This window comes from Alosa alosa, chromosome 21 (assembly GCF_017589495.1).
Source record: "Alosa alosa isolate M-15738 ecotype Scorff River chromosome 21, AALO_Geno_1.1, whole genome shotgun sequence".
In the NCBI taxonomy this organism is placed as follows: domain Eukaryota; kingdom Metazoa; phylum Chordata; class Actinopteri; order Clupeiformes; family Clupeidae; genus Alosa; species Alosa alosa.
The window spans coordinates 4333133-4347388 of record NC_063209.1 but is presented as its reverse complement, the minus strand read 5'-3'; the positions used below and the strand labels follow the sequence as shown (position 1 = coordinate 4347388).

Sequence of the window (14256 nt, the reverse complement as noted above, 5' to 3'; positions counted from 1 at the left end):
TTGAACGTTGTATTGCAGTGGATGTGGACAGAATGCATTGTACACAACAGTGAAGTGTTACAGTGATATGAAAATATGTTGTTCTTCAGGTTAAGCATTCTTATTCTTTGTAATGTTCTGGTGTCTTGATGGGTAAATATAGTTGTAATTATGGCCGCATTCATGCTATTTGGTCTACTGACACACCCTCTGTATATGGCAGAAATCATGGAAAAACTGATGGTGCCCACAAAAATACTATTAAAGGAACATGGCATATATTAAATGATTTAAGATTAACTGCAGGTTGAGTATAGCCTAGGCTACATGACGTAGCCTACTGTCAGGTAATCGGTTATAATTTTGTAATGTTTGAAAAGCGGCTCATGGTTTATGGCAGTGTTTAGCTGATTCCGCAATCGTAACCCGTTAAAAGAACTTCATGTCCCATGAGCATAACATTTACTCAACCTAGAAACCGCATTCCAGACTTTGTAGTTCAATTATGTGCCATCATAACTACAAGTCGTTGTGAGTCACTCCCAAAACAAACTACATATCCTGTCTGGCAGTTGGATGTGGGAAGTGTCATATGGATTCGTACTAGTTGGTAAAAGTTTAGCTAGAGTTGAGGCACAGCTACTGCAAAGAAAAAGCTTGGACCCACTAAAAGATACCAAAGGTAAAGAAAGCTGAATTGATTACAAAGTGTTATTACCTGAGCGTGTGCGTGTTATGTGTCTTAGTTGGGTGCGTGAACACAAATTGTGTTCCGCATCTCTTTCGTTGAACTGCCTCATCAACGTTAAATCACATGTGTTACAAAATGAATTACCTGTTTGTTTTAGCAGCAGCATCGAGAGTGTTTGTCTTATTTGGAGAATTAAGCTATGTTGACCATTTGTTTCAGATTATCCTATACTTCGTTACGCTGCCATCAACACGGAGCAAGCCAATTATCCCTAGCTGTTGCTAGTTTAGCTTGCTTGCTAACGTTACCTAGCCCATGGTCTTTTACAAAGTGCGTTCATAGCAGCATAGCTAGCTACCGTTTCGCGTTTCACTAATTAAGCAAAGCCAATGATACGTCTATTTAGCTACATGTTTATCCAGGTCACTCTGTCAAACAGTTTATGGAGTTTCAAGACGTTATGACGAGCGAAGCCAGCGTTAATGGTCTTATGTTTACAGTGACTAATTTAATTCGGCAGGTTACAACTTAATTTGACATTTGGGAAATTTTCCTTTCGAAATTTGTTGTCTGACATGCTTGAGGTTAGCGACATAAAAAAAAACTACATACCAGGTGACGTTATCCCCTTTGTCACAGTTCTACACACTTAGTTACCTGTATGTCTACAGGTGTCGATGACCCGTTGGGTGGAACCACATATTTGACATTCTCTCCTTTCTAGCTAATTTTCGGCACTAGTCTCTATACTCACGTTGGTCTTTTGTGGTCAATTCACCAAGCGTCCTGCGAAAACCTGAAATTTATTTTGCCTACCTACAATATTGATCACTGTTGGGGCCCTTCCTCAACTCTGACATCCTATCTAAAATGTCACATTATTTTCTGTCAAGTAACGTTACTGAAGATAACATGTTAGGGCATGGAATTATCCTAGAGTAGATAGATAGATAGATAGATAGATAGATACTTTATTGATCCCCAAGGGGAAATTCAAGAGTAATGGACCCCAACGTCTGTGTGCTTGAACTGTTGCATATCCAAATAGATTAGCAGTAGTTAATTCCTCAGCAATGTTGGTTGTGTTTTCGTGCCGGCGGGTGTGGGTAGTCGCGGCAGTGCAACAAAGCAACTCATTCAAAAGCGGTGGAATCCATGAGTGGTTCTGTTGCACGCGGTTGGCGTTTCGCTGTTACCATTGGCCCATTTTCTGCTTGCGCATCTAGGCGCAGTTTCGTTTCCACAGTGGCTACTAGACATCATAACCAGGAATCTGGTTGCATAGATGTTGAAACTGCCATTTATCATCAGACAAGAAGCAAGTAATGTGTTACATCTTGAATATATAGTTGATGTCATGTTTTAATACTCTGATGAGCGTCTGTTGTGTCGACCATCCATTATCGATAAGAGGTCACAGAATAGACTCACGGCCTCTGTGACTCCTCGTTGGTGGTATGGGTTAATGTCCTACGTACCGATAGTTTTGTGACTTTCAAGAAATGTTTTGAAGAATAATTTGTTCACCTTGCACTTAATTAATGCATTGTCTTAGAGTTATGGTTTGTATGTTTGTTTTTTTGTTAATATAAAAACTCAGCATTTTAATTGTTTTGGTGTTATTGTTGCTATCTTTATGTAGGCTTTTTGTATATTTACTTGGAACTATTGTAGCGTTTTTATACTGTAAATCGCTTTGGCTAAAGTTACTGCCAAATACCATAAACATATTAAGGCCTTTTCTAGGAGTTGCAAATTGCAACGGCAAACCCCTTGTTTGTTACACTTTTTATGACTTTACTTTTTGTCAGGCCTCTGCATCAGGGAAGCAAAATGGGGAGTGAGCCTGGCGCAGTTCAGATAGTCCGGGTAAATAAGAAGGACCACTCCTTTGAGCTGGACACTAAGGCCTTGGAGGAGATTCTTCTTGCCCCAGAGGTGCGAGATAAGCATGTAGTGGTCCTGTCTGTGGCTGGGGCCTTCCGTAAGGGCAAGAGCTTTCTTCTAGACTTCATGCTTCGGTATATGCACAGGAGGGTGAGTGACCACACACACAGAAGCTGTACAAATGAAAACACTTGTGTATGTTTAAGCAAGATGAACTAACATTGAGTAACTGTAAAACCTCATTAATGCTGTCAGTTAGTGGTCCTCTTCCTGTTATGCCACCTACTTGTAGTGTTACTGTTTTGTGTCATTCTCCTGTTCCACAATTGCCACCATTGCTTTTCCACTGGCTTTACTCTTCCTTTTGTTTCTGAACACACTAGAGGCGCCACATAGAGCTGGCCAGGGGGCCTAGAACATGCTAGTGATTATCCATCAGGGAGGCAGGGAGGGGTCAGGGGGACTCGGTGGAACCCCTGGTTATTATATGTATTGTTATTGTATTGGTGTATTAGTTCTGTCGGACAGGAATTTCTGTCTTTGTCAGCTCTTCACTCACTCCACTCTCTCTCTCTCTCTCTCTCTCTCACACTCTCTCTCTCACTCACTCTCTCTCTCTCTCTCTCTCTCTCTCTCCCCCCTGCTGACATCTCTCCATAGGATGAAGAGGACTGGTTGGGAGTGGAAGATGAGCCCCTTACGGGGTTCTCCTGGAGGGGCGGTTCAGAACCTGAGACCACAGGCATCCAGCTGTGGAACCAGGTGTTCTTGGTGGACAAAAGTGATGGCTCTCAGGTACTGAAGTGAGGTGTTTATGGGAAAACTCTCTATTGACCTCATTGTTTTATGGCCACAGAAGTTTGTACATTAGGCCTGTAGTTCCTTGTGCACCATCTGGGATGTAGAGATGGATGATGCCCTACGGAGACCCATACAATTCTGAATTTCTGATCACAGATAATCTCCTTTGCTTCTAAGACACAATACTGTAAATGTTAGCTGTAATAGTAATAACTTTGCAAGTGCCCTGGGCAGAATATATTTAATTGATTAGGAATAGAAAGTGTCCAAACTACACTAATTCAGATGAGCTGTTTAAGTCTACAGATAAGGGCATTGATATAAGCTTGGAACTGAATTTGCTCTGCTGAGAGGTGTCTCATTCATCCCAAAGTATTGTGTATTTACTCTATATTAAGCCACTTATACGTGGTTATAAGCTAATAGGAGCTTTTTCATCTCTAAATTTTAGTTTACACCAATGTAAATGGTTTGTGTTGCATTACTGTCTTTTCCAGGTTGCCGTACTTCTAATGGACACTCAGGGTGCCTTCGATAACCAGTCCACAGTGAAAGACTGTGCTACAATCTTTGCCCTCAGCACAATGACCAGCTCGATGCAGGTATGCCAAAGGCTTCAGCCCTATGTGTCTGCATGCCTGACAGGGGCTCGACCACCTAGGTGTGGCCATGAAGTGTGGGAGATTCCATTTCCAAGACAGTCACAGAAGCTAGTTTGGAATCCCATGTGGTTATATAAAGGGGCCAGTTACCAGTATATGGTAATGCAGCAATCACAGCTTCACAATATTCACAATGATCTGAGAAGAAATGTTCTCCTTTGGGCAAGTTATATGGTTCTCAGCCTATAACAACTAGGATTTGTGCCACAAAGGAAGCATCAACATCAAGCTGCACACATAAGTTAAGAGTCTTGATCGGGTGAATTAAAATCATCCCAGAAAATAAATGCTACTTGATTGTTGGTCGAAACCTGAATCTTCTAGCTACTGAGTGCCTTACTGATGTCACTTGTCTTCTCTCCAGATCTATAACCTCTCACAGAACATCCAGGAAGACGACCTCCAGCAGCTCCAGGTTAGCAGCCTTACCATACTGCCACTGAACCAGCACTTTTTCTCCAAAGTGCTAGCAATGAGCTGCAACTTTAAGTCGCTCTGTGTGTTTTGCAACACTCATTCCTTCTTCAAATAGGTCTCCTTTGGCCTGGTTTTCTCTCTTAGGGAATGAAATGGTCTACTGTTGGATACAGTGAATTCTTGAAGCTGTGGGGGATGGCTTAATGCATTGGGTTTTATGGGTGAAGGCTTTGGTTGTCATTAGCAACTTGAAGTAAAAACCTGGCAGTTCTGTGCAAATGAGTCATGTGATGACTAACATGTGTCCAAAGGCTGAGGCGAAAGCCATTAAATGGGATTTATCATTTTAAATGAGTAAATGTGTGTCTAGTTTAAGAGTCTAGCATCAACAAAGAAGAAGAGTTAGCATGGCAGTAATAGGGAAAGAAAGAGAGTTGCATCTTGATTGTGTTTTACTATCCTCACAGCTCTTCACAGAGTATGGTCGTCTTGCGATGGATGAAATCTTCCTGAAGCCCTTTCAGGTATGTACCACGGCTGTTTACTTTAGTGCTGACCTGGCCTGGTCACTTAAATAAATACAGTCAAATGCACATAGCGCTCAACTGTGTCACAAGTCTCCTCTTTGGTCAGTAGTGGTCCTATGGTTTCATTTGACGTAAAAAACTGCATCCAGTTAGGTACTAATTTATGAGTGAGTGCTCAAGCATGACTCACAGATATTTGATTTTACATTATTCCTGCATGTGGCCTCTCTTCAATTTCAGTAGCTGAATGATGTCTATTGTATCATACAGTCAATTGATATGGTTATTGTTTGGAACCAGAGCCAGAGTTATACAAAGCTTTGGATCTTTATAGAACATTGTTTTCTATTCATTAAAAGAACAGGAGTTAAAAGGTCTACCAGTGAAAATGTAGTTGGGAAGAGTTAAGAATTTGTGATGAGACAATGCCATTTAGTCTTAATTAGATCCAGAAATGTCTGGCTTGCTGCCATTTTCATTTAATGTTGCATTTGAGCTGGGGAACTATTTAATATGCATTTCCTGTGTGAAATGAGTGAGTGCTGATGCACTTCTGTAAAAGCACTCCCATACCCGACATCTTTATTAATCAAATTCTGGAGCACTACAGCTCTCTGTGGAGTTCGTTCATGGACGATTTTCAGAGGTGGTCTAAATGAACTATAAGATTGCAGTAAGATTGTGGTGAGAACACAGTAGGGTCCTGATCCAAACCCAGTTCCAGGAAGAGAAACCATGCTGTTAATGTATTATGGGTTGCTGACCGTCATTTGTTGTTACGTGGACTAACACAATTAGGACCAGGGACAAAGAGTGAGTACTGACTGCTGAGTTGCAGTAATAGAATGTATCTTGGCTGAAGAGCATAGCATGATAAAGTATACAAAACACCGAAAAGTAGTTACAATTACGGTCGTAATGATTATCATCTAAATGAGCTTCAGCACCATGGCACAGTCATGGCATAAGCAGATTTAGCAAGATCTCCATGTTCTCTGTGTTCAGAGAAGGGTTCCGGTCGAATAGTCCATCCTGTCTTCTGTTCCTAACCCCTTTTCCTCTTGAACGGCTGTGTTGAAGCACCTCTCCAAACTATTTAGACAATTTGACCAGTTATCATGGCTGCCACTTTCACACTCAGTTTTTAATTTATTACTTTTTAAAAAGTAATAAAAAGACAACCCAGTCTCCAATGTCTATTTTTGGGCCAATGTGCTATAATAATACATTTATAAATGTGCAATTAGGAACCAAATTGGACCAATTCATTATAAGTATATATTGTTCTAAGTACTACTTTGACCAGGCAAATGTGAGAAAGCAAATGGGTGATTTAGCACTTTATGTAATGCATAGCAATATTTTTTTTTTTGTGAAGCAAAGCTTGGATGACTATTAATGGATGAATTATGTCAAAGCAGTTTGGAAGCACTGGTGCCTCTATTTATTACGTTTGGTATTTGTATTTTCTAACTTGTTTGTTGGCCTCTCCTTGCAGTCTCTCATGTTCTTGATCCGAGACTGGAGCTTCCCCTATGAGTACAAGTATGGCGTAAGGGGAGGGAGGGAGTTTCTGGACAAACGATTGCAGGTATCAGAACTTGTCTTTTTGTACCTACTGCTGTGTTTAATATTTTCATCATTCCCATGCCAAGTATACCAGAATGATAACAGATATGTTAGGAATGCTACCTGTTATGGAGTTTAAGATAAAATAAGGCGTGTGTGTGTGTGTGTGTGTGTGTGTGTGTGTGTGTGTGTGTGTGTGTGTGTGTGTGTGTGTGTGTGTCACACACAGGTGAAGGAGACTCAGCATGAGGAATTACAGACAGTGAGGGAGCATATTCATTCCTGTTTCACCTCAATTTCCTGCTTCCTCTTACCACATCCTGGGCTAAAAGTGGCCACCAGTCCTGCCTTTAAAGGCCAGCTCAGTGGTATGGAACTCCTTGTTTGTCTATATAAAGTGTCTTAACAGTTGACTCGCAATCTGATAGCAAACTTTCGAGAGCTGCTAGACAGGCCATCTGGGAAACTTTCCTTAGTTACACAATCATATCATATTGTGGGCTTACATTATGTTACAATTGTGATAAACATATATTGAATATTAACCCTTAAAGGAGTACTGTTGAGAAATGAACATTCTAAAGAATATCTGGGTTCATTGAATTCAACATAGAATTTTAGAACCTTCAATTGTTGCGGAACTTAGAATGTTCAAAAACCTACACCTTTAAGGGTTAAATTAAAATATAATATGTTATTGATATAAAACATTGTTAAATATAAGAAAAGAACAACCCCAAGCATGTCCTCACTCCATCATTGTATACATTGAAGAACCTTTCCATCCATTAATGGACCCTTCACGTAAACTGTAGATGTGGCACCTGAGTTTAAAGAGGAGCTGCGCAACCTAATCTCCACACTGCTGAAGCCTGATGCCCTGGCTGAGAAAGAGATCAACGGCAACAAGGTGACCTGTCGGGGCCTGGTGGAGTTCTTTAAGGTGAGCCTGCCAGTCCTGGCCCATGTCCAATCAACTCTGCTGGCACCTTCCCCTTGCTGGCTGCCTGTCTGTCTGTCTGTCTGTCTGTCTGCCTGCCTGCCTGCCTGCCCAGGATGTTTGACTGTATGGCTCAGTGGCCACCCCATGACTCACACCATTTGTAGTGTTCTCTAGTATTCACAGTGCCATCTCCTTTTGTTTGTTTTCAGGCATACATCAAGATATACCAGGGCGAAGACCTGCCACACCCAAAATCCATGCTAATGGTAACCTCCCTGTTCTCTGTGTTCTCAGACAAGTGCTCTTGGATTTGAGCCAAGCATGAAAGTATGTGAGGAAAAATCATGTTGTAAGATACTGAGGCAGTAACTTTCCTCTACTCTTCTCCAGGCCACAGCAGAGGCCAATAACCTTGCAGCTGTCGCTGCGGCCAAAGACCAGTATTACAAGAACATGGAGAAGGTGAGTGATGTGGCATTATGACTCTCTAAACACATGGTTTTGAAATGTGTCTCAAGTGATCAGATCACAGTGGATGGCGCTAAATTCAAATGTGAAGGAACACTTGAGTGATTGGCACGCAAGACACATCCACATATCTGACCTATATCTAAAAAAATGTAATAATAAAAGTCTTCTAAAACTATTTTTGCGCTCTGTGAACAGAACACTTTAGTTACTCGCCTGGTGTAGCCTGTCTGTGAGTGTAAAAGCATCCCCAACAAGGAGAACTCTAGTGCAGTGTTTCTCAAATTGTGGTCCGGGAACCACAAGCTATCCCAAATGGTCCACGAGCAGACGAGGTAAAATATAATATAGATTACATTTTTAGAGATTATACAGTTGTTTGCAATATTGAACCAACTTGTATGTAAATCCAAACAGTTCTGCAACATTGCCTATGTAAACTAAAATTAAAACAGATTAAAATAAAATGAATCCTCTGACACAGTAAGCAAGGTGCAAAGACAATAAGCAAGGTGGTTCAGTAAGGTAGACCTATTTTGTAATATACTGTTGAAGTAGGTTTGTCTTGTCATGTAAAATATGTGTAGTGTAGTGCCTTTGGTGCTTCCCTACCTTCTAGCTGCAGTGTATATCCTTAGCGATATGCTAGATATGGCATATTGAGTCTTGAAATATTCACAAGAATCCATAGAAATTGAATATTCATGTAATTTGATCCAATATTAGTTATGCAGATGTATAGTCCACCAATTGAATTGAAATAGAAATTGTAAAGATTTATAATGTTTGTAATTATTTCATATTTAGTGTAGTCATTCCATATCAGAACCTCTGAAGTATGATCCAAATGCAAGCATGAAACTTCAGTGTTATCTTTCATTTGAGACCAAGATTATGCTTCTACACAAAGGGGTTCATATGCAGTAGGCATTTGATTGTAAGTATGCATTTTGGATAACCAAAAGTCCTATTGGGAGTTTCCATAGGGCATTATACAAAACGCATGACCATACCTTGGCAAATAATGGTCTAAAGTAAGTAGTTTTATATTCATTCTATATTGATCTACCGGTACTTTTGCACAGAACTTCACAAGACCTGATGCTAGGGCTCAGTTGTGTTTCTAAGTCATATCAAGTAACCTAGAGGGCTTAAATGCGGTCAGTTCAGAGATGCTTGTTATCCGGTACATCACACAGTTTTTCTGATTGTTTTACAAGAAACTACAGTGTCACAGTTTTCCAAACAAGTCAGGCATTTGATTATAGGTGCAATGGAGCAATGACCTCCTAAGTAGATGATGTGCAATGTTGGGCAAAAAACTCAAAATGGGGCATAAGTATAAGAATTTCAGTGGTCCTTGGTCTGAAAAAGTTTGAGAAACACTGCTCTAGTGGAAGTGACTTCAGCAGTAACAAAATCTGGACACTAGTGGTCAGTAGTGGTCTCTCTGGCAGTGTAGTGTGGACACGGGTGTAAACGGCAATGTCTCAGCTGTCAGATCGTGTAGTCAGGGCTAAAAAGCCTTCATTTTTGATCAACGATTGAGATATCCAAAAAAAGAAATTGTGAATATTCATAAATGCAGCTGTTGTGGTCAAATATAAAGGCGGAGCTCTGTGTCTAACCTGTGTCTCCAACCTCTTCTTCTCTTCCTCTGTGTGTCAGGTTTGCGGAGGAGACCTGCCTTATGTCGCCCCCGACTCTCTGGAAGAAAAGCACAAGTTCTGTCTCAGTGATGCACTACATAACTTCACCTCCACTAAGAAGATGGGAGGCCAGGAGTTCTGCGACCGCTACCAGGGCCAGCTGCAGGCCGAGCTGGAGGAGCTCTGGACTTCATTCAGCAAACACAATGAGGCAAGTGCCAGAGCCAGGACTACATACAGCTACAGTGTCTACAATCAAACCTCACATTCATATGCATGTGATCTAAATGACCTTCACAAGCATACAAAGCTGGATGTTTGTTAATACTTACAGTTTTGTTTCAGTTTTTGTTCATACTTTGAATAGCCTGACTCAGGTTATATGTAGCAAAACCACATTCCATAGCTTTCCCGATGCTGGCTCAAGAAGTTTTCATTCCAGGCATTCCAGGAGAACCTGAAAATGTCAAATTGCGAACATTGTTACATTGTTACATTATTACACTCTTAAAACGAATGTGTTGAAAACAACACAACTTGTGTTGTTTTTAACACACATCTATGTCCAGATAGGGACAACACAGTTTGTGTCCAATACATTGCTTTTGTTATTCGTTTCAAGAGTGTACACAGTATGTGTACACAATGTGTCTTGTTTTTAACACATCTCTATGTCCAGATAGGGACAGCACAGTTTGTGTTGTTTCCAACACATTCGTTTTAAGAGTGGAGTAATGTTAAAAGCCCTTCATATTAGTTGTGTGTGTTTTGTGTTCATTCGCCTATATTAATAATGTATTTTACTTTTTCCAGTCAAAGAATGTCTTCAGTGCATTCCGAACGCCTGCCGTGCTTTTTGTCCTTGTGTGCCTCCTGTACGTGATGTCTGGTATCCTGCTCTTCATCGGCCTGGCTTCTGTGTCGTTTGCTTGTGACTGTGCCCTGGGTGTGTCCATGCTCGCCATGCTCACCTGGGCATTTATCCGCTACTCGGGTCAATACCACGGAGTGGGCACTGCCATAGACCAAGCAGCAGGAGTCTTACTAGAACAGGTAAGGTCTTAAAAATAACAATGCCACAGTTCCTCAAACTCATGACTAGCTCACCAACGTGTAGTGTGGTTGGTTTAAAATAAATGTGACGATGAAATGTAAATGCACCTTTTATTCATGCTGTTTAATATCTGGAATAGTATTTTTTTGTGCTAAAGGTGGGCTATTTTAGTGTTTTTCATTTAGTGACTACCAAAGGATCATCCACCTTTCTTTCTTAGGCCACAGTTGTGCTGAACAAGTCGAGAGGTACTACCCCTGTCCTTCAGGAAAAGAAGTCAAGCTAGGAGCACCATGCCTGTCAAGAAATCGCAAAGTATGACGTATTCTGAACGCAGCCAAGAGGAGTCCCTCATGTGTGCTTCTTGTATACAAACAAAAACAATGTCGACATTCCATTAAAAGCACATCAGCCTGTATCTACCAAAAAAACAGAACTATGACATCACCAGCCTGCATCTCATTTCAGGTGCTCTGAACTTGCTGGTCTTAATATATGCACAACCTTTTTAAGCTGACTGCATTCCATCACTGCCAATAAACAGCTTAGTATAAATGTTTGATCAAGTCAAATGGCTTGAAGCTAAGAAATAAGCCAATTAGTGAATTTGCACTTTTCTTAAATTTGGTTGACATCATTATAGCTTTTTTCCCTCAGAAGTGGTTGAAATCTTTATGGATCACTGTGATGGTGTATTTGCTGACATATAAACTTTAACCAAATTTCTGTTCTGCTGCCTATTGTTCAAGCTTCTCTCTCATTGTAACCGATGCCTCTTGTGCATTCCAGCTTTGTCCCCTTTAAACTCCTGTTGCTCATATCAGAAGCATGTAAATTGTTTCGCAGGAGAATTCCGATGCAATTCCAGGTCTCGCCTGATCTGCATTCCTGTTTGAACTGACAGCACTGGCTGTGTCGTTTTTGCTCGTAAGGTCCTCCTCACCTGCTCTATGTTGTCAAATCTGATGCTTTTTAGGGGGCAGACAGGCATGTCACATTCCAGACCCAGTGCTCTAGAGCTGAGAACTGTTTACAGTAACGATAAACATCTTATAGATGATGTGGTGCTCCCTTGTTGTCATTTTTACCACAGATCTCTGATGGACCTACGTCTCCAAAGATGTTTTTCATATCCATGTTCTGTGTCCAGTCAAAAGAAAATAACGCAACAACTAACTTTTTTTAGTGCATTCCTTCATTTTTGTTTATCATCAGTCATGAGTGAGTTGGTGTCCTTGGTTGGTTGAGGTTTGCCCCCTTTTCATGCTTTAAGAAAAGTAACACTACCAAATACGAAAAGGGACTCCCTGGATTCACAGGCAGCCTGATTATGCTCTTCTATCAGCTGAGGTTACCCATAACCATCTCTGTTTGATATTTCCTCTCATCACATTCCATGTCTGTCAGTCATTCCATGACAGAGTAGTCAGTGTGAAGAGTGTATTAAATGATCCTGCCCTCATTTCCATTGTGATGGTTTTTTTTTTTTCATTCCAGAAATAAAATGTATGCATGGAATTCATTTTCTTGTCAGCTTTTAAAGCTGTTACAGGTCATATTTTTGAACAGATTTAAGCGACAATAACCAAATAAAGAGTATTTTATGCATTATTTTTATGCACTGACTTCTTTTTGTTGTCTATTCCCACTATGATTGATGGGAATTATGACTTTTGCATGAAATATTGTATTTGCATTTCTTCAGCAAGTACTCTCAAAAACTAGTTAAAACTAGCAAGCAATTTTCACACCTAAATTAATAATTAAGTAGGCAACTTTCTAAATACTTAAAATAAATTAAAGTAGCCTACTTTGACAAATATATATTTCTATGCAGAATAATTTTGCTAGTAGTAGCCCATTCATTAATGACATGCGGATACTATTGTGATATGGTTTCACAGTAAGATATAAGAGGACACCAGGCCTTGACACTTACTGTCTTGTCTTCGCACAATGGGAGCAGTGCTGGAGTAGCCCTGAGAGGGCACTGAGGGACAAGCAGCATGATGCTCTTTGTCCCTTGTGTTGCTGCTGCCTAAGTGGAGTCAGCAGGTCTGAGTTAACTGAGATAGGCCTATATGTTTTTTTGGGGCAGCCGTGGCCTACTGGTTAGCGCTTCGGACTTGGAACCGGAGGGTTGCCGGTTCGAACCCCGACCAGTAGGCCACAGCTGAAGTGCCCTTGAGCAAGGCACCTAACCTCATTGCTCCCCGAGCGCCGCTGTTGTTGCAGGCAGCTCACTGCGCCAGGATAAGTGTGTGCCTCACCTCACTGTGTGTTCACTGTGTGCTGAGTGTGTTTCACTAATTCACGGATTGGGATAAATGCAGAGACCAAATTTCCCTCATGGGATCAAAAGAGTATATATACTAATACTATATATGTGTTGACAACGGCTGAGGTCTGGTCCATCCATAATTTCTCCTTACCATCCTGTGTGGATCATTGTTAAATCTACCTACTTCATATACTACTTCATTGTTAAATCTACCTACTTCATATACTTCATATGCAGAAATAAATTAACCCTGTTTATCCTTCTTAACTGAGTCCTGTATGATCACATTTTTTTTAGCATGAGTGCTTGTACTCACATTTTACCAACCCTCGTTGTACTTTAGGCCCTACAAGGATACAGAATGCATTTTTAACGGTACTGTAGTGGCCACTAGGTGTCAGCAGTCAACAAGAGAAGCGATTTTGTGTTGGTGTTTCTACAATTGTGACCATTTATGAAGTGGGTGTAAAATAATTGCTTAGATGCTCTAATCTTTATTGTTCTGTTGTCATTTCCAACACTGCATACTGACATCCTCCCTTCGCCGAATTAAGCGGACAAAGGTCGTAGAATAGAGGAAGCTACAGAGCGCATTGATTGTTATATTTTTTTGTTATTTATCTTATAGGCCTAACCTTTATTTTTTAATGTCTCGGTGTGATAATTTTCAATAGGAATATGCCAGTCTTCCATGAAAATGGTAACCTGCGTTTTCCTCTTACCCGCATTGGCTCATTTTCTCTTTCCTTTTTCACTGTATGATGCACACTGCCTCGTTGTGTGAATTTCGCTGTTGAATAGAAATGGCCTTGTTTCCATATATGGCGATCAGAGTCGCGAGCTGCGTCGTGTGCACGGGATTGGGTGATGCGCGTTCATGGCCGTCACCATTTGCTTCCTTATTTGGAAGTGAGTTAAGCGAACCTTAAAGGGGGCTGAGACAGACAAAGGGTGAGGCACAGCAAATTGTGATGGAAATAGTGTGGGTCCATTGCGACACTTGTTACAAGGTTTCTGTAGTGGATTGTATAAGTAGGCTACTGTCAATGTTTACAAAAAAGTGAAAATGATGAAATAGTTGAAGCGGGGCAAATATATGTTACACCTAAACCGAATTTCTGAGGCGGGTAGGGTATGTGATGGGACTCACATTAAATCGCTCTCTCTCTCTTTCATTAAATCGCCTTGATGTTGAACGAAAGGGCACATCAAATTATAGACTTTCGTAGGCTATAGCTTAATGGTAGACCCTCTAATTTTATACAAACAGCATTCGCCTTCAATTCGACAAATTGGCAAGATCAATTGCCATTTTTGTCTTTTTGACA

General features: G+C 40.8%; 1 protein-coding gene across 1 annotated transcript; it reads left to right on the top strand.

Annotated features, from left to right (window-relative positions):
* The first annotated feature begins 503 nt into the window (after positions 1 to 503).
* atl3 (atlastin 3) lies at positions 504 to 12258 on the top strand. Its single transcript, XM_048231267.1, has 14 exons — positions 504 to 661; positions 2482 to 2707; positions 3218 to 3352; positions 3856 to 3960; positions 4385 to 4435; positions 4905 to 4961; positions 6463 to 6555; positions 6763 to 6901; positions 7349 to 7476; positions 7686 to 7742; positions 7867 to 7938; positions 9613 to 9804; positions 10407 to 10646; positions 10868 to 12258. Exons 2-14 carry the CDS (start codon positions 2504 to 2506, stop codon positions 10931 to 10933), a joined length of 1539 nt encoding a protein of 512 aa, XP_048087224.1. The 5' UTR covers positions 504 to 661; positions 2482 to 2503; the 3' UTR covers positions 10934 to 12258.
* Positions 12259 to 14256: the final 1998 nt, after the last annotated feature.